This window comes from Panthera uncia, assembly GCF_023721935.1.
Source record: "Panthera uncia isolate 11264 chromosome B3 unlocalized genomic scaffold, Puncia_PCG_1.0 HiC_scaffold_1, whole genome shotgun sequence".
In the NCBI taxonomy this organism is placed as follows: Eukaryota; Metazoa; Chordata; class Mammalia; order Carnivora; family Felidae; genus Panthera; species Panthera uncia.
In genome coordinates, this window is record NW_026057582.1 from 83,339,753 (window position 1) to 83,352,472 (window position 12,720).

The following is a 12,720-nucleotide window of genomic DNA, read 5'->3' on the forward strand; positions in this document are numbered from 1 at the left end:
ACAGCCACAGTCATACGGCATGGAGAATAAATGACGAAAAAATTGAGCTGCTGGCAAAAAGCCAAGCAGATGCTCTCAGCTCAGCCTGTCCACAGTAAAGCAACATAGGCCTACCAGATGCTCCCCATGGAGTCCAAACGTGTGCAGTGCCCTCTTGCAGTGGGCTCTCGACCTCCCTGACCTGGGAGCTTATGCCAGAGACCTGGGAGCAAGGGACCTCAGCTCACCCACACTCACCCACATGCTCCAAGCCTCACTCTTGCTCCCTGTTCCCCTCATTGCACACACAGGGTATCAAACAGGAAAGCATTCAGGGAACCGTTCCCACAGCCTGAGCCGGCAGCAGGGGGAAGAACAACACGACCTCACTCTTCCTGCCCAAAATGAAACAGGAAAGCAGCTCCCGGGCCCTGGGGGCTGGGGAAACTGGGCTGGGACACAAGGCAGATGACGAGGCTCCCATGTGGGGGACAGGTAGGACACCCGCGAGCCTGCACGTCCACACAGCCAGGCTGTGCTGAGCTTCACCAGCAGTCAGCCCCTCTGAGAAGAGCCTTGGAGGGTAGCTGACTAGCCAAACCCACTCATTGGCTCTGATACCCTAGCCACGGAGCCGGAAGAGCCCACCACATAGGCTTTCTGGGGAAAAAGGGGATCTAAGCACAGGTTCGGATTCAGCAGCTCCAACCAGTATCCCCACTTCTAGTGACAAGAAGAAGCAGGGCCAAGCAGCTGGGGTGTGAACAGGCCACAGCAGAAGCCCTCCTATCCCTAGCCTGGAGGTCACGCCCTGAGGGTCCAGCCCCTTCTCATAGGTAACCCAAGACTTTCCTGATGGAGTCTTCAGGTATACAGGAGAGGTCCCAGGCTTGGCAGAAACAAAGCCAAACAGAGCACTGGGAAATGCTCTCCATGGTTTAGCAAATGCCCGTTTCATTCGCCCGAGTATTTCATAAGAGAAATCAGAGTTCAGTGGTTCCTTAACAGGCTGGAGGCAGTGCCCAGCCCAAAGGCTAATCTGGCCCCATGGTGACCTCCAGCTCTGGGGACAGCTGCTTTTCCAGGGCCCACTGGCTCCTAACCACCTGCATCTCTCTGTGGGGAGATGAGTCAGTAAGAGGCCGTGACTGGAGGAATGCCTTTATCCTACTTGTTAAACCAGGGCCCCCTCCCCTGCCTTAGCACCAAGGTCAGACTGGTTAAGGGGTAGGAAAAAAGGACAGTGGCTCCTATCCGCTCCCTCCATCCTAGGCTAGATAAGGCCATCACACTCAGGCAGTAATGGATGGATGCTACATCTCTGATGGGGACCCACACACAAGGCTCTCCTGTCTCTGCATCTCTCCCAGCCCTTCCTAAGCAGGATCGGCGAACCCAGCCCTCCGTCCCACGTGGCCTGCCGCATTCCGGGAAGGGGATGGAAGTGATTCACTCAGGGAACTGTGACTGTCCCTTCCCGGGGAGAGGATGCGACTTCCCCGGGTGGCCGCGCCCAGGGCGCACGGTTCGGCCCCTTGGCCCAGCCGTATCCCGGCAGACCCGGAGCCCCGCGCGGCGGAAAATGCAGGTGCGGTGCTCTCGCTGTGCCGGCACTCCACCTGCCGCAGCCGCCGCCGCCGCCGCCGCCGGGCGCCCCGGAGGTCCCGCAGCTCCCCGCCCCCCGCGCTCTTTGTTACAGCCCGACTTCCTGTTTGCGGCCTCCCGACCCCGGCTCACTTCCCGGGCCGGGAAGCTGCCGAAGGCCGCGAGTTTCTCGGAGACGCCCCCACCCGCTAGTCTCCACCTCCTGCCTCCCCTAATCCCGCCCCCGGCCTGGGAGTCCACGCGGGGCCGGGGCCGCGGCAAGCGGGTGTCGCCGGCGGGCCAGCGGGCCGGACTGCCGGGTCCCCGCTGCCCGGCACCAGAGGGCGCTGCGCGGCCGGCAGGGCTGCGCACGGTTGGGGACCGCAGTCTCTGGCCGGGGGTCCGGGGTCAGCCCTTCTCAGTCCTGGGGCCCCGACGAGACTAGCCGGGGGACGGGGCGGCGGCCACGAGTTCAGTTTTTGTCTCTGTGGCGCAGAGCTCTCTACAGGCCCCCACCCCGAGGGAGTAAACTGAAGAGAGCTCAGCGCAAGCCTCCGGGAAATACGCCTCAGGGTATCCAGAGAAGCGAGATTCTTTCGCATACAGACAGCTCCCCCCACCACCTCCCAGTCCTCAGTCCTCAGCCCTGGAAAGGGCGCCGGGTCTGAGTTGGGAGACTGAAGTTCCTTTGCAGCAACACTTCTCATTGCCAGGTGACCTGGGACACAAGTCCATCTATTTCTGCATTCCTTCCACACTGATCGAGCACCTTTTATACGCCAGTCGTTGGCAATAAAACATGGTCTCTGCCCAAGGAGGCTAACCATCCAGTTAATTATCTCTAACCTCTCAGGGGATGCTAATACCTCTTGCACATTACTATGAGGTTGGAATGAGTTGGTGTATGAAAATATTCGTCAGCAACGAGTTCCCCAATGGTGGTTAATCCTCAAGCTTATGCCAACAAACCGTTTTCTGGGGCTTCTACTCTCCCAGCCCACAGGATGGGTGGTGGGCTAGAAAGGAGCTTGGAGGCTGGCTGGATAGTCCCAGCAGTAGCCTTAGGATCAAGGAGGTGACTGAGATCCCAGGTTGTCTCCACCGTTGTTTCCTGACGTGCCCCTGTCTTCAAGGAACACTACTTGTTTAGGTCAGCCTCTGATGTGGGAATAGGAAAAAGGGGACCCTGGCTCTGGGAAGGGATGGCGGGACCCCAAGTCCTCAATAGTCCTCTTTCCCTTGGAGATCTGTCACAAGTGTCTTTTGCCACCTTTTCCCTGGCCTCTGGGGCACTGTACCCTTCTAACACTCAGGCCAAGAGCAGGCTCAGCCTGTTCCCTTCATGCCCAAAGACCCTCTGAGTCCACAATGCAGGATCCAAAAAGACAGTCAAAGCTACGGCAGACACAAGGTAACTAGCATCTCCAGAGTCTGGATTTAGCAACAAGTCAGCTCTGGGCAGGAGCCTGTCCTATGTCATGGCACCCCCTGCAGGGCAGAGCCAAAGCCCTGCCAGGCATGGCCAGCCTGTCTGTCTCTAGTGTTCCTGCTTCCTTGCTCAGTTTGGAGGCAAAGCAAGCCATGGGCATTAGCACTGCCCATGCCACTTGGCTTGTCCAAGAATTGCTGTCCCTTACCCACCCTGGCAAACATCAGGCCAGGCCCGTCCTCTTAGGCCCAGTCTGTTCGGTATCCTCTCCACCAGTGACTCCATTCACTCTGTGCTTCCTCCTCTATCTAAAAGTTTCTAGAATCTCCTTCCCATTTGCAATAGGCTCATGGGGGATGGTGTCCCAGCTGCTCTCATTTAAGGGGCTTTACTTTCTTGGCTCTCTGTGGGCCTGAGTCATACTTCTCCACATAGATTGTTTTTCTAGATTCTCTTAAGCCAGGTCTTACCTCACTGTAGCATTTCTGCGGGGTGTGACATTCGGCTCTGGTCCCATGGGCCGCCTCAGCATCCCTGCCACTCCACTGACATGCTCCTCATTGCCGTTCTCAGCCCTGCATCCAGCCACTTCCTGCTGCCACAAAAGGCACCCTCCCCACTCCTCAGAATCAGGAAAGAGTCTCGGCCTTCCCAGCCCTCTGCTGGAGTCCTGGCCCCTCCCCTTCCAGGTGGTCTACGCCCGAGGTCTGAGTAATTGGAACGCTGGCCACACCAGGGTGCCCTATCAGCTGGGTGCCCTCCCTCCTTAGAAGCTAGAAGTGGAGCCAGGTTTTCCCACTATCCCATGCACCCTTCTGTCAGGACACAGGAAGGGAGAATCCTTCCAGTCCCTGCTTTTGTAGACAGGAAACCAAGTAAGCTTCCCCCCTTGGCCCTGGATCCAGCCGGCATAACCAGCACAACAGCTGTCTTTTCTCCCTCACCTGAGGCAGACTGTATTGGGGGATTTAGCCATTCCTTCTTCCCATCCTTCTGCCAGTGTTGACAGGACCTATGTCCTTGCACATGGGCCAAGGAAGTGAGGACACGCTTATCTCCCAGAAGTCTGTGGGAGGTGTAGCCCCTCATAGATTGTGCATTATTTATTTTATTCATTAAATTTTTAAAATTTTTTTAATGTTTATTTTTGAGAGAGAGACAGAAAGAGAGAGAGAGCTTGAGTGGGGGAGGAGCAGAAAGAGAGGGAGATACAGAATTCGAAGCAGGCTCCAGGCTCTGAGCTGTCAGCATGGAGCCCACTGTGGGGCTGGAGACCACAAACCATGAGATCATGACAAAAGCCGAAGTCGGACGCTTAACCAACTGAGCCACCCAGGTGCCCCCATTTATCTTTTAAAGTTTATTTTGAGAGAGAGAGTGAGTGCATGTGTGCATGCACCAGCAGGGGAGAGACAAAGAGAGAGGGAGAGAGAATCCCAAGTAGGCCCTGTGCTGTCATAGCAGAGCCCGATGCAGGGCTCCAACCCATGAGCTGTGAGATCATGACCTAAGCCCAAAACCAAGAGTCGAATGCTTAACCAGCTGAGCCACCCAGGTGCCCCTCATTTATTTTAGCTTCCCTCCCCTCCAAGCATGCACAGAAAATCTCTCAGCTCAAGCAACTGTTCTATTAATAATGGGCTTGGGGCAGATTGTCACCCGTCCTGCCTTTTAAAAACACTCCTTTAGCACCCTATTTGCTAGAACAATCTGTGAATTGTATGGCAAGACTGGAGGGTGAGATAACCGGAGGTTTCCTCCATTGAATCAATAAGAATACCATGACCACTTTCCTGACCTACTCAATTCTTCTGACCTGTGTCAGACTCGAGAGGTAGAGTGAAGAAAAACAAACCCTTCCTGTGCCTTTCATCTATTCTCAATACTCCGCTATGACCATACTTCACTTCTGACACCAGACCTGTGGGTTTTCCACATATCCAGCAATTCTGCCACACCAGCTGGACATGCAGCAATTTAACTTAGTCCTGACACCCTCTGCCTGGTGACAGCATCAGCCCCACAAGACTGCCTCCACCTCAGATGCCAGTGAAAAGTCCAGGTTACTTGTGCTTCTAACCACTATAGATAGGGTAGAGGTTCCCACAACTCCCTCCTTAGGTTTGATTAATTTGCTGGAGTGGATCACAGAACTCAGATTACTAAATTACTGGCTTATTATAAGCGGATATAACTCAAGAGCAGCCAGAAGGAAGAGACCCATAGGGCAAGGTATGCGGGAAGGAGCCCAAAGCTTTCAGGTCCTCTTTCAGGGGGCCGTCCTTCTAGCACCCCCGTGAATTTAACAACCCAGAAGCTGACCACACCCCTGTCCTTTGGGGTTTTTATGGAGGCTTCATTACATAGGTGTGGTTGATTGAATCATTGGTTGATCAAATCATTGGCCACAGGTAACTGAACTCAATCTCTAGCCCTTCTCTCCCTTACCCAGAGGATGGAAGTTGGGGCTGAGAGTTCCAACCCTCTAATCACATGGCTGGTTTCCCTGGCAACCAGCCCTTTCCCCCACCTCCAATCCTTAGGGACTTCCCAAAAGTTCCCCCCCAACATAAACTAAACTCAGGTGTGGTTGATATGAGCTTGTTTATCACCTTTCTCACTCTTATCACTGAGGAAATTCCAAGGCTTTTAGAAGCTCTGTGCCAGGAACAGGATGAAGACCAAATATATATTTCTTGTTATAAATCACAATAGTAGACTATGGCTCTATCCTGAATAAAATGGAAAGTGTATAGTTTGTAGTAAAAATAAGGAGCCAGGTGCTGGCTAAGGTCTCTTCTTCCTTCCTTCCTTTCTTTCTATGTTTATTTTTGAGAGAGAGACAGAGTGAGAGGGAGACACAGAATATGCAGGAGGCTCCAGGTTCCGAGCTGTCAGCACAGAGCCCGATGTGGGGCTGGAACTCACAAACTGCGAAAACATGACCTGAGCCAGTCAGATGCTTAACTGACTGAACCACCCAGGTTCCCCTGAGGTTTTATTTCTTTCAATCCTCATCAGAACCTACAAGTTGGATACTATTATTCCTCATTTCACAGTTGAGAAAACTGAGAACCAGAGACAGTGAGCCTGATGGTAAATGATGGAGCTGGACTCAAATCTGGGCAAGCTGGGTTTAGAGCCCATGTCTAGGAAGCGTTTTCATCCCTTGGGGATCAGCAGCTTTATCAAGTAACCTCATCGGTTAGCATAATAAATTAGTATGATTCCCCCAGCTTCCAAACACATCCTTCCCTTGTTTCAGATGATTGTGTCCAATGATACCAGAAGTTGATTGCATTGACTGGAAGAAGTGAGTAGGAACAGATTATAAGGAAATGAGAAGTGATTGCCTGAAGGGGAACAATAAGGAAAGATTAAGTTGGGAAAGGACTAAAAAAGGAAGCCATCATGGATGCCTCATGTGCAAATCATGTGCCACTCTTCGAGGTGGAGGTGATCCTCTCATGAGCTGGTACTTCTGTGGGTATGACATCTGCAGCCCCTTCCTGAGGGGATGTTCAGAAGAAAGTGGGGATGGCTGCTTGCAGATGTTACAGAGGCACTGCTGAGTGGGATGATTTACTGCCTGGGAGTGTCCCACTGGAAGGGAAGGAGACATATGTTGGCAAGGATAAGTGAGGAATGGAAACAGGCAAGACTTGTTCCCAGGAAGGTGGCCAAGACCCCTGGGCCAACTTTTGTGGGGATTCCTATTTTGAGAGGTCAAGGTTGAACCTGTGTCTTGCAAGATTCCTCCTCCTCTGAACCCCAGGCTGCCCTGGCCTTTTCAAAGTAAAAGCTCCACTTCTACCTACTTTTGTGGAGAACCTTCCATGAGCCAGTCCTGTGTGGGTCCCCTGGGGGCTTAAAAGATGAAGTCTGCTTTCAGGGAGCTCTCAGGTTCTCAGAAAGCAGGATATGCAAAGCTTAGCAGCAAGGTAAGCTCTGGGGTGGGACTGCCTGCCTTTAGATCTAGGCTCCACAACTTGCCTTGCTGTGGCATCACCACGAGTGGGTTACCTAACTTCCCTATGCTCAGTTTGCTCACCTGTGAAATGATACTTCCCTCACAAAGTAGGGGAGAAGTTTGTAATTAGAACGGATGTAAAGCATTTAGCAAACTACCTAGCTCATGGTAAGCATTCAATAAATGATTTCTGTTATAGGCATGAGGTGGAGGGGACCGATAAACAGAAGCGAGGTAAGAAGTTGTGGAAGCACAGAGGAGGAAGTGCCTAACTTTCCTGGAGCAAGTGGTTCTTACTGATGACCTGACCAGCCGGCTTTGTTCCGTTGGGAGGAGGTCTGATCTTGAAAATGTTGCCCAGGTAATTCCAATATACTCTCTGCCTCTTAGCCCCCAGAAAACCTTACCTACCCTTTAAACTTTTATTATTAAAAATTACATTTCATAAGCCTTGAAAAACAAAGAATCACCTGCAACACATCCATCACTAGTATAGGATGCCCCCCTCTTTTTCCTTATGTATCTTGTTATTGTTTTAATAGTTTTAATCATAGTGCATGTGATGGTTATTATGCATTTTTGCCTGACTATGCAGTCCTAGGCATTTTTACTACATTGTTTTCCTAGTGGATTTTTTAAGTAGGCTTCACACCCAGCACGGAGCCCAATGTGGGGCTTGAACTCATAACCGTGAGAACCGACTGAGCCACTCAGGTGCCCCTCATAATGCATTTTTATTTTGACTTTTTCTTTTCTAAATGGAAGTGGTTTATGTTCTCTTAGACAATCCCAGACCATCTGAATTGGCATAAAAAAGAAAGTGCAAATCTCATGTAGTCCTACCACTCAGAGGTAATCACTGAACTTTTTATGTGTTCTTCTGGATTTTTTTCTATGCAAATACACACTATAGACTTTTTAAGTTTAAAACAGTTATATTATGTTATTTTATAACTTGTTTTTTCCCTGAATTATACATCACAGATAAGTTCCCTTGTCAGTAAGTATAGGCATACATCTGTTTTAATGACCACAGAGCTTTAATTTTATGTCTATATCAAATTTATTTAATTAATCATCTATTGCTACATATTTAAGTTATTCTCTTTGTGTGTAGTTCTCCACCACGTGGAGTAATCCTATAAGTTACTTAAATGTTTAGCTATTTTGGGATATTTAGGTAGTTTCTCTTCTTTTGTTTTGCTATAATAAATAACAATGCATTGAAAAATCTTTAGGGATATGACTTTTCCTATATTTTGAATAATTTCCTGGAGTGGAAGTATTGGGTCAAAGGTCAGGGACATTTTGACTTTTGATTTGTATCACTAAGTTGCTGTTTCAAAGCACTGTTTGTGCAAATTTAGATGCTTCCAGGAATATGTTGGTACCAGCTTCCTGCCTCCTATCCCACTACTGAAAGGTGGTAGAGGAGGTGGGGATATTCTTCTTAAGAAGCTAGTAGCAAAGGAGGTGGCCATATGGACTAAAGGGGACAGGATGGGGGGTACAGAAGAGGGGAGAGTGAACATGGAGAACGGAGGGAAAGAAATAACCAGAAACAACCATTTTGCCTGTATTTTTTTTTCCAATTGGAAAAGTAATTCATGCTCCTTGTAAGAGACAAAACCAAAACAAACAACAGCTACCACCACCAACAAACTTTTTCATAAACATTTACATTTAATATTGCAAGTTCTTCTCTGGTGACAGGCTCTGTTAACAGTTTAGGTATATGCTTCCAGATTACTTCTTTTACCAATATTAATGTGTAACTTATTTTGCTTTTACAGAACTAGCTTCATACTCTACACACTGAAGTGCAACTTACACACTTTTGTGTGTATCTTATACACTTTTGGAATGACTACTTTAAGTGTGCAGGTGCTTTTTAGTTTAAACATCTAATTAGAATATAATGAGAAGCAATATTGCCCATTTCGCCTGCCAGAGGGCTCACCCTGGACCTCATTAGCAGTTTCCCCGAGGCTGTTCTGCAGTGGGGGGAAGGGAGGGGGAGGGCAGGGGCAGTTCTGCTGCTGCCTCTCTTCCCCCTTTCCATCCAGAGACATCCCCAGGGGCAGCCTTTTGCCCCTGCTGAGGGGGCTCAACCCAGGCAGCCTGCAGACCCTCCGTGGGTCAGGAGGCCAACAGCCAAGAGAGAAGGCCGGTAGCTGCTCACCGTCGTCTGGGAGCGTCAATTTGGCTGCGTTGCCTGCCGCTTACGGAAGGTCCTGGAACTTCTGTGCCTAAGGATGAACCCAATCATTGTTGCAAAAGTTTCAGGTCTGAGCAGAACTAAACTTCTCGCCTCAGGGCAGAGAAGGACAGAGGCCTGTCTTTATGGCCTCTCTCCGCAGGTCTGGACACCACCACCAAAGTGACATAGGTGGTTGCAAGTGCTCCACCCCAAGCCTACCTGGGCTCAGAGGGTTCCACAACTGGCCCTGGGCGTACCCCTCACGTGAGGCCCGCAAGTTCCCGGCGGCCTGACTCAGCCTCGCAGCTTCTGCAGAACCACTTGCCAGCCCCGTGACTCAGTTTCTCCATTTGCTCACGCGGGCAACCGCGTGAGGCACCTGTGTGGAATGCAGAAGGTGTCTCCAACTGCTTCTCTAGAGTACGTGACGTGCTCCCAGGCGGAGGAGCCCCAGAGACGGGCGCTTACGCCTCCCATAGAGCTCCTGCGGGACGTGCCCTGCACAGGCCCTGGTAATGAGTCCGTGCTAACTGGGGGCAGTGACCCGACCAGGTGCACCCGCAGGGATGCTGAGGCGACGCCCACCTGTGACCCGCCGGTCCTGGTTGCTGAAGGGCCCAGGCCACGGAGGGGCTGCCGGAGAGACGACCAGTGCCCGCGTCGGTGCCCACTGCCCGCCGCCTGACGCAATCCGAGGTGCCCTTGCTGCATGCCGGAGCTGGGAAAACCTCCCCCGCGGTTGCATCACTCCTGCCAGATTTGCTACAGAGGTGGAACCGAGCCAATCAGCGGGCGAGCTGGGTCTGGGGCAGGTCCCTCAGTTACCCACTCAGAGGGCGGCGCGGTTAACCGGGAAGCAAAACACGAAGGTGATTGGTCAAAAGGGGACTTGCCCCGCCCCAATCACCGCGACAGCTGGCGCGGTGGGCGGGGGCCCGCCTGGCCGGAGGGTTTAAAAGGCGCCTCCGAAGGGGCCGCGCAGCTGGAGCGACCAAGCGGTGCCAGGCCAGGTGTGCGCGTCCGTTGGTCCTTCCGTGCCCGCGCCGGAGACCAGCCCCGGAGGCCGCCGGGCTCGTCCCTGTGCCCGGCACCATGAAGCAGGAGTCCACAGCCCAGAACACCCCTCCCGCCTCGCCGCCCACTTCGTCACCGGTGCAGCACCCCCGGGATGACGGTGACCCCCAAGCCCTGTGGATTTTCGGGTACGGCTCTCTCGTGTGGAGGCCCGACTTCGCCTACAGTGACAGCCGTGTGGGTTTCGTGCGCGGCTATAGCCGCCGCTTCTGGCAGGGAGACACCTTCCATCGGGGCAGCGACAAGATGGTGAGCATCTGACTATGCTCAGGGGAATGCAGGAGTTGGGGGCAGGGTAGTGGGCACCAGTGCCCTGGGGTTCTCTGGGCAGCCGGTGCCTCCGTGCTGGTGGGGGAAGTGTATAAACCTGTGCTTGGGCTTTGTGGCTTAAATTTCTGTGCCCAGTAGATCACTGTGATGGCTGGAATCTGTGATCCTGTGGATCACAATGTTGATGAATGTTTCTGATTTATCAGTTTGGGCCACTGCCATGGGTCTGTTTCTCCTGTAGTCATGCATCACTCTCTCCACTTTCCCCTGGATGCGTGGGGTTCTCTGAGGCCTGGGCCAGCAGTGTTAATATGGGTTTCCTTTAGTACCGGTGGCAGAGCTGATTCCTAACTTATCTTTTTCAAAATCTTTGCTTTCTCCTCAGCCTGGCCGTGTGGTGACCCTACTTGAAGATCATGAGGTAAGTGTCCAAGTCAAGAGAGAGACCCCATAGGGCCTAGCATTGAGGGTCTAAGAGAGCTTATGTGTCCTTGGCTGCAGACTAGATTAGATGCCACACTGGCAGAGGGGAAGGGTGGTCTAGCTCAGTGCTTTTCACAAGAACCCTCTGAGGACCTTGTTAAAATGCAGATTTCAATTTAAATGGACCAGGGTGGGGCCTTAAATTCCTCACATTCGACTTAGGTGTACAGATGATACCACTGGTTCTCAAGCCACACTCTGAGTAGGAATCCTCTTCTGCCTTGGGGGCAGACCACCTTGTCAGCCCTTGTTAACAAAGGGAGAATGAGCTTGATGTATTGCTACTAGATGACTCATCAGTCCTCTGCCCACTTGCCTTATAGAGCGCAGACCTGAGGTGGGACCAGCCAGGAGCTGTTTTGACTGACCCCGGTGTCCGTGTTTCCTCCTAGGGCTGCACTTGGGGTGTGGCATACCAGGTTCAAGGTGAGCAGGTGAGCGAGGCCCTGAAGTACCTGAACGTGCGGGAGGCAGTGCTTGGTGGCTATGATACCAAGGAAGTCACCTTCTACCCCCAAGATAACCCTGACCAACCACTCAAGGCATTGGCTTATGTGGCCACCCCACAAAATCCTGGTTACCTGGGCCCTGCACCTGAAGAGGCCATTGCAACTCAGATCCTGGCCTGTCGCGGCTTCTCTGGTCACAACCTCGAGTACTTGCTACGCCTGGCAGACTTCATGCAGCTCTGTGGGCCCCAGGCACAGGATGAGCACCTGGCAGCCATCGTGGACGCTGTGGGCACCATGCTGCCCTGTTTCTGCCCCACTGAGCAGGCTTTGGCCCTGGTCTGAGGGGTTGAGCCCCTGCAGGGCGTGCCCACGTAGACATGGGGCCACATCCCTACTCCTGTGGCACACAGTGGACTTGATACAGCTGGAGCTCACTGAGAGGACTTGGTGGGTGTCTGGGAGCTTCTCTCCTTAAGCCCCTGCCTATCCCAGCAGTCTCCAGTTCTCCTGCCTGACACTGACTTATTACTTGAAACTATTTATTGCACCATGTTGGTGTAGTGGGCAGGGTGGGGGGCCTGCCCTGGACATAGGGGCCCTGCTGAGCGGTGCCTGACTAGATTCCCCCCAGTGCTGCTGCTAACCCCATACCACCCAGGCCACTGGCTCCCTATCCCCAGACCAACTGTTCTAGCCCCGGAAATATACCACCTGTGAAAAGTCCCAGCCTGCTGGTAAGGGACAGGAGGGATTGAAGAGAAGGGGGCCTTACAAGAACTGAGGCACCTGCGGGTCTCGCTCTTCCTCTTCCTCCCACATTCCTAGGGCAGAACTGGATCTGGAGCCCAGGCACAGTTGCCTGGGCCTCTTTTAGCCATCTGGCTTTGTTTCCCTGTCCCTCTGTTTTCTTGTCTGTTGAGGCCTATAGCTCCTCACTAAAGGCCTGGTACCTTCTCAGTCTGACCGATACTGTTACTCATAAACTGATCCCTTATTATCTGTGTTGTGCTGCGTTGTGGTTCTTTCTTCAGTTGGGGCATTGGGGCAAGTAAGACGATAAAGCCCTGGAAGGCTCATGAGAGGGGCAGGGGCTCCCTCTTTGTCTGCATCCCTCTCTTCCGGGTAGCTGAGCAGACAGGACCAGCGACCAGGGCACAGCACTCTCACGCGCACCATTCACAACTAAGTGTCGTACAGAATTCAGCCCATGTGGCTCTACTCGGCAGCCTTGTAGGCAGTGTTCCTCCCACAGACCTGGTGCCCTGCTCCTGCTCTCAGC

The 12,720-nt window shown here is 52.4% G+C and overlaps 1 protein-coding gene across 1 annotated transcript; it reads left to right on the plus strand.

Annotated features, from left to right (window-relative positions):
* Positions 1–9,682: 9,682 nt before the first annotated feature.
* On the plus strand, positions 9,683–12,423 carry CHAC1 (ChaC glutathione specific gamma-glutamylcyclotransferase 1). Its single transcript, XM_049613384.1, has 3 exons — positions 9,683–10,485; positions 10,892–10,927; positions 11,382–12,423. Exons 1-3 carry the CDS (start codon positions 10,255–10,257, stop codon positions 11,781–11,783), a joined length of 669 nt encoding a protein of 222 aa, XP_049469341.1. The 5' UTR covers positions 9,683–10,254; the 3' UTR covers positions 11,784–12,423.
* The last annotated feature ends 297 nt before the right edge of the window (positions 12,424–12,720 follow it).